Below are 6,982 nucleotides of genomic sequence, written 5' to 3' on the forward strand. Positions count from 1 at the left end.
GCTGTTCACCCTCACGGCTACCTCCCCCCCATACCCTGGTGAGGGACTATTCAGCTATAGAGTTTCTGTAGCACCATACATCATGGTGCTTTGCACACAGGTCTTCAGGACGGGGTTACAGGACTTTCACACCTGCCCTTGCACTGCCCCACACGGCCCTGATACAGACCTTTATCATTTCCCCTTCCCAAACATAAATCTTAAACAAGAAAAAAAATTACACTTCCACTTCTTTTTAATTAGCATTTTCATGAATATACAAAAACCAAGAATCAAGACAGCCGGCAAGTGTGAAGACTTAAACCAGTATACCTTAGGAAAAGGCTTCACCTTAAAATGCTCTATAGAGGAGCATATTTCGCACGACACATGTAACTGCTGAAGTGTTCCCTAGGAAAGACAGCAGATCAGTCTGGGCCAAAGTAAACAGCCTCTATTGAACTGAGCGAGACCGGAACTGCTGATGCAAGGGCTGGATTTGCTTCAGTTGTCTCCCTGCTTGCATTTTTCACAAGAATTACTCATTACCATTATTTGCGTTTGTCCTACCTGATCTGAGGACGTGGAAGGGAAGCACACAGGGGACGTGACCAAATACATGGAGGTAGCTGAAGCAAGAAGCATAGTAATCTAGGGGCGTGGGACAGCCACTTTCGCAAAGCCAACTTAAAGCACAGGACCCCTTGTATTCTGCCCGAATTCGAACCTGTAGATGTGTGAAATCTTGTGTGAAGTACATAACAGCTTTTTGAAGGAGTCGCCTGTTAGCAAGAGGAGCTTTTTCTGGACTGACACTTCTGAAGGCAGGAGCACATGCCGTAGTTTCGTCAGTGACAGGAGGTAGGCTTGAAAAAAGGCAGCATATTGCTGAGGAGTGAGCAGTGAGCTAGCCTTTTATTGGGCTTGACTAGCAACAGGCTTTCTATCTGTGACATGTCTGTACTGCTGACACACTTAAACTCTCAGAGTGTCTGCCTTATTCTAAGGCAAGGGGTGACAGAGACCAGGAACAGAAGTTGAACAATAAAATACATTAGAGAGGTCTGCAGTCTTCTCCCTTGCAGCATCCATCTTTATTGGTCACAGGAGGTTACAGTTTTGCTCACATAGCCCTTGCTGGAGCCTTTAGCATGATGATTTACATTCAACTTAGAGAGAGACCTTTTTGGAGCAAGTGTATATGGACATTTTCCTTTCTGATGTCATCACAGAACAAATCAGATCACTTCTCAACTTATGCTCCAAGGATTTCTTGCACAGTGAAAGTAGGATTGTGCCTCATCCAGGAGGCATTAAGGCTGCAGAACAAGGGGCAAAGAAGGGACAAGAAGATTCTTTCCTGGAGTCATCGGCTCTGTGTGTCAAGTTTTTGGAGGGGCAAAAGTATATATAGGAGAGGTAGTGGGAAAACTTCAAATCCTCTATGGCATGAGGAGAATGAACGAGCAGATGAACGAATGCAGTCTCACACAGTGCTTCAGGAGAGCGCTGAGGATGCCGGGTCTTCAGTAGTCAACTCTGCTCCAGTAGAACATGGTACCAAGGAGGACGAAGAACTGAAACGACAAGACTACTAAGATTCTCTGCTCCCTGTTTCCTTCTCCCTACCTCTCCCCCAGCCCCAGTTAGTCCTACTGGCAGGAGACAGCAACAGAAATTCTTGACAAGCAAAGTCTGTTCATGCAGAGAAAGTTTAAATCTTTTGGTCTGCACAGAAGCTTCACAGTGAAGAAAGAGGATATGTGCAGCCATAACAATTTGACTGGATCACTCAGCTCACTGAGGATTATCTATTGTGAAGCTGCTGAACTCTGAGTATTTAAAGCACTCATACAAAGTCTTCCTACTAGAAATTGAATTATCTGTCATGATTACTGTTTAGGTGATCCAATACTCTTCAGAAACAAGCATCTGCAAACTCTGTTTGCTGTGTTGTATTGCTGAGATGGCAGCAGGCCACAGCAGGCTGGAAGGCCATCTAGCTCCTCACCTGTAGAAGCCAGAATGGAGGTGAACTTGTAAATGTGGCCGTTAGTGGAACAGGCTACAGGCAAATTGGTGACGAATGAATAACTATAATCTAGAGATGTTTTAAATGCGTCAGTCCTGTCATCCACCTCCACCCAGCTGGGTGTGGAATAGCAAGAAAAGAGAAGAGGAAATAAAAGCAAATATTAAGTACTCACAGTCCAGCAGAGGATGGCAAAACCAAACCAGGCAACACCTGAGGCATGTGTGTTCATTGGCCCAGAAATAGCATCATAACAACCCTGTAAGACAATCAAGAATGAATCAACACCAGCTTTGGGTTTGTACCACAAGGTGACAAGCTTATCCTCCTCTGAGAGAGACTGAAGTGGAATGCTCCTCGTCTATTGCAATTTGGGTAGCTCACAGGGTCTCAAGAAGACAAGTCAGAACTACACTGCTTATTGTCAACTTGCAGATAGCATACCTGTTTCTAGCTCCAAATACAAAGTAGACTAATCTCAGACAGTTCAAGGACAACTTCCTGTGCCATCCACGTGCCAGGTATACACATACAACCAGACACAGCCAACGTAGAGTTGACACACTGAATCAAGAAGCTGCAGGCAACTTGGAAGCTTGAACACCTTCTAGAAACGCTTGCTAGTGGAGAAGTTGCCTGCTAAAGACCCAGCAATCTGTTTGAATAGGACAAGCTGGTCTACTGAAAAGTTCTACCTTGAGGAGGAGAACTGCTGCCTTGCTCACTCATATTATCTGCGCTCAGTTTTGGGCTAAGTTTGATTTAGCTACTGCCCACCTACATGTTGGAGATGTCACTTCTTACTGGTGGCATTGGGAGAGTGTTTTTAATAGTTGTCTCTCCACCAGGATACCCTTTATTACAACCTGTCCTCTGTTCAGCAACATGGCCTGGACTCCGCAGGCATTGCTTCTCCTCCAGAAAGCGTTTGAACACCTGTAGCTCACAGTAGAGGAGGAAGGCTATTCACTGCTCCCTTCCAGCAAGGAGCTTCTGACCAACATATGTTAACTGGAAAAAGCAGAGAGGATCTTACATTGCTGTTATAGTAGCCAGGGACTCCAAGCTTGCAGCCATCAAGGTTGACAGGAGACCCTTGGTCATTCATGACACAGCAATTGCGTGGCCAAGGGTAGTCAGCGTCGTTGTACATTTTACGGAAGGCGGACGTGTACTCCTGCCAGTCGGTGGGACCCCGCACCCCACAGCACTGCTTCTGCAGGGCAAGAGAAGGGATTGGTCATTATAGGCCCAGGTCACAGCCCTGCACATGGCTGGTTCGGTATTAACCACAGATTTATGGGAGAGAGTTTTGAAGTGCCTGTCTTTGACAGTCTTCTATCTGACAAACAAGCAAAACAGGGAGCGTGGCAGGACTTTCTGTAAGGTGCAAGGCAGATGCCGCCCTCTTTATTACCGAGAGGCCCCAAGGAGGACTTGAAATTCCAGGGCTGCAGAGCCTTTAATAATTAGTGAGAGTTTTCAGTGTTATTATTACCTGAAGCATAAGGTTATCCCATGTTTTTGTGACCCCTTCAGTCATCCCTTTGTCATTGTTATTGGCTGTGTCTGACTTTCCATACCTCTCCAGCATTTGCTTCAGGAAGACATTTGGAGTGAGCTAAAGAAGAAAAAAAACCAGAGAAGAATGCAGAAACTGTGTAAGTAAGTGGCCTTGTAAAGCAATTGTAGGGTTATATAGGGTGGGTCTGTTTGCTTATTTCAGTGTCCGGCTGGAGAACAGGAATGCTGCTTCTCCCCCACTTTTACACACAGGAGAATAAAGAGCAAGATTTAAGGAGCAGGATCAACAAAGCTGTAGATCTTGAGCAAGACTCTTAAGCAGGCTCTACCAGATGTCAGATCACAGGATCTGCAGAAGCTATGGGTTACTTTTGATATGTTGCTTGGAATTAAAGCATCACAAGTCATTTTTCTCCCTCCCAATAACTCCCATAACCCACGTAATCTTTCCCTCACTGCCTGAGGCAATGCTGAAGATTTGTCTTCTGCATGTATGACAGATTAATCAGTCTATAGCTGAAAGACTAAACACTGTATTGATGATTCAGCTAACCCACGCTGCTTCTTCCTTAGCTACAAGGTTGTAAACATTTTAAAATGTTAAAAATAACAAAACTATGTCAAAAAGAACAAAGTTATTTCCTTGATTGGAATAGTGACATTGGAAACTTTCCTTGTGGGGTCTTATTCTAAATCAGCAGTAGTCCTTTGAGTTGACCCCATACCGCCACACAGGCCATTTACTACACTGAACAGGACCAGCGTGTGCCCTAGAACTGCAACGTTTCCCAGCATGGTTGCAAGAATACATGAGTTAAAAATACTCACGAAGTCTCGGTGAGTCGCTGCTGTGATGCAAGAAGCCATTTCAAATGCATAAGTGATCAACATCAGAATAATGTACTGTGGGAGACAGACAGCAGAGTTACCTTTTGGAGAAATGTTTTTTTTTCAAGAATAAGCTTGAAACCCTGCTCAAGGCAAAGAAGGCCAGGCTATCCTAGTCTCCTCAGTCCTCTCCATGCCCCTGAACATTCGTGTAGCCCTTTCCTGTGCTTGTTTCAGTTTGCAATCTGCTTTCTTGAAGGTGTGTGACTGGAATTGTTCTCCATGTCACAGACAAGTTTTCTTCAGAACCTCATGGCATTAATACCACCCTGTCATATGGAAAATACTTTGCCTGGTATGTCCTAGAATAACATTTGCCCTTTTCTTCGTTGCATCTCATTGGCAACTTATGCTTGTCCCGTTTTTCCTTCCAGTTCTACTTGCCAGCTATAAGCTTTTCAGCAAGAAGCTCTTCACTCCTAGCCTGAGAGCTTTGAGGAAACAGAAGGTGCAATTTAGGGTATTGTTCAGGTCCTCCTGATTTTGCATTGTCAGATCTCAGCACTCCTACTTTGTCAGCAAGGATCCTTCATGAGAACAGGTTCTGATCACGTCTCATAGTTGGTTTCATTGTTTCTCTGCCCTTCTCGGCACAATCCCTTTAACATTTCCCATATTCCCTTTGGAGTACTTGTGTCTCTGTTTCTCCTCCCACACTTTAAAATGGTTCTCTCAGATTCAAGGCATTTCTTTCTGACCCCAGCTTTTGCTCCTTGTACCCTCTCTTATCTCCTATACCACAGCCTTGAGTTTTAGCCAAGACACCAAAATTCAGAGTCAAGGGAATTTTCTTCCCTCACCTGTTTGCTGGAAAACTCCCTGGCACAAGATTTAAGATCTTTAAGTGTCTCCTGTTTAAAACAGACACCCTGCCATCCCACGTTAGTCCAAGAGAGTGCTGATTCCAGAGTTTCAGCTCTACCATTCATCAATGCAAGCACCAATGAAGTTTTGCCACTGCCAGCCTAAAGGACTAAGTAAGAAATTGTACAGAGATTTGTTCACATCTTAACATTGTCCTTGGTTTATCCAAAGCTCTCTGTCCCCAGCCTTGTAATTTCTGCCTGCCTGCTGATGTCTAATGTTCTCAATTGCACCCATATTTGGTATACTAACACATACTAATGCCTTGTACAGAACTCATTACTTATCAGCTCCTAAACTGAATGGTATATGACAGCTGAAAGGCCGTAAGGGGTGGGGAGAAACAAGGATCTAAACTACATCCCAGCTACATATGATTGCACAAGTGCTTCTGCATCGCTCCAGGGCAAGGTCAGGGTCAAGCTGGTCAGCTTAAAACTCCATTGTGGCTCTCATCATTAATTCCCTCAGCCTGGTTTGGGAGCTTCTCATGCATGTATCCTCATAGAATTCACCTTGTGGGACACCACAGCCCTGATCAGGAAGAACCTTTTGCTCCTTATCACTAATAAAAGATGCTTTTGCTCAGTGGCTGGTTACCAAGGTGAGCAGGGAAACTAAGGCAGTGTTTTTTCAGTTTGGCAAACTTTTCTACACTTACCACCAGCAGCAAGGTCCTGTTGGACTTAATGACTGCAACGATGCCAAGGATAGACAGAGCAAAGAGTGCAAAGCCAACAAAAATGCCAATCCAGGCAGCAGCATAGATGTCATCATTTTCTGTGGCTTCCAGCAGAGGGTAGAGACCATGGGGATCGGACACAAAGAAGATGCACTCTGCTGTCAGGGCAATGCCACACATCTGAGAAGTGCAAGATTGGGAAATCCATTAGATCAAGCTTCCCCAAAGAAACAAAAAAGACAGGAAAAGATGGAGACTGTTTTCCTTTCATTTTACTTCTTACCAAACAGGAGCTATTCAACTGCTCCTGTGCCCAACTCTACAATCTCTTGCATTGTGCCCTCACAGAAGAATTGCAGGCAAAACTCACCCAGCCTAGACTTGAGACTTCACACCTAGGACTTGAGGATATTAAGAAAGAATTAACAGAATGTTCCCCATCACTATGTGGAGGGAGGTGGCTTGAAAGGTGTTTGTCAGCAGCAAGGGCTCTTCCCCTAGAATTCATGTTGGTCTTGTGGATCAACCCCTGCTGTCCCCTCCCCACCCAACTGCTCATCTAACACAGCTTTCCTTTAGACCTCCCCCTCACACTTTACTGTTTTATTTACGTGTGGGCTTCACACATGAAGAGATATTTCATGGCTGGGAACTGCTATTTTAAGTGTCATACTGGAAGGAAGCCTCCACCCATACTTGTCTCAGTTCACTTACCCCAATGACTACATTCCCAAAGACTAATAGACCCTGTAAGATGCGTATGCCATCACTTTTTGCCATCTTTAATTCTTCATGCAACCTAGGAAAAAACAGACAGTCTTCAGTTAGACCAGTACAATAGGCTTCACTCAGGATAGACAGAAATTGCCAGCCTGTCTGTACAGCTCCCACCCCTTGCTTCAGAGTACTTTCAGAGGAGAAGCTTCCCCAGGTATGAACCTGGTAACTCGAACTCTCTCTAATACTTGAGCTACAGAAGATTGGGACCACTCTGGGGGCAGCCAGTGTCTTCA

General features: G+C 44.8%; 1 protein-coding gene across 1 annotated transcript; it reads right to left on the reverse strand.

The window, feature by feature from the left end:
- Positions 1 to 234: 234 nt before the first annotated feature.
- UPK1B (uroplakin 1B) lies at positions 235 to 6,764 on the reverse strand. Its single transcript, XM_014957115.1, has 7 exons — positions 6,684 to 6,764; positions 5,949 to 6,149; positions 4,364 to 4,438; positions 3,510 to 3,632; positions 3,048 to 3,227; positions 2,187 to 2,270; positions 235 to 1,556 (listed from the first exon to the last, which is right to left on the reverse strand). Exons 1-7 carry the CDS (start codon positions 6,747 to 6,749, stop codon positions 1,506 to 1,508), a joined length of 780 nt encoding a protein of 259 aa, XP_014812601.1. The 5' UTR covers positions 6,750 to 6,764; the 3' UTR covers positions 235 to 1,505.
- Positions 6,765 to 6,982: the final 218 nt, after the last annotated feature.

The sequence above is a fragment of the Calidris pugnax genome, unplaced genomic scaffold (assembly GCF_001431845.1).
Source record: "Calidris pugnax isolate Ruff unplaced genomic scaffold, ASM143184v1 scaffold225, whole genome shotgun sequence".
Lineage (NCBI taxonomy): Eukaryota > Metazoa > Chordata > Aves > Charadriiformes > Scolopacidae > Calidris > Calidris pugnax.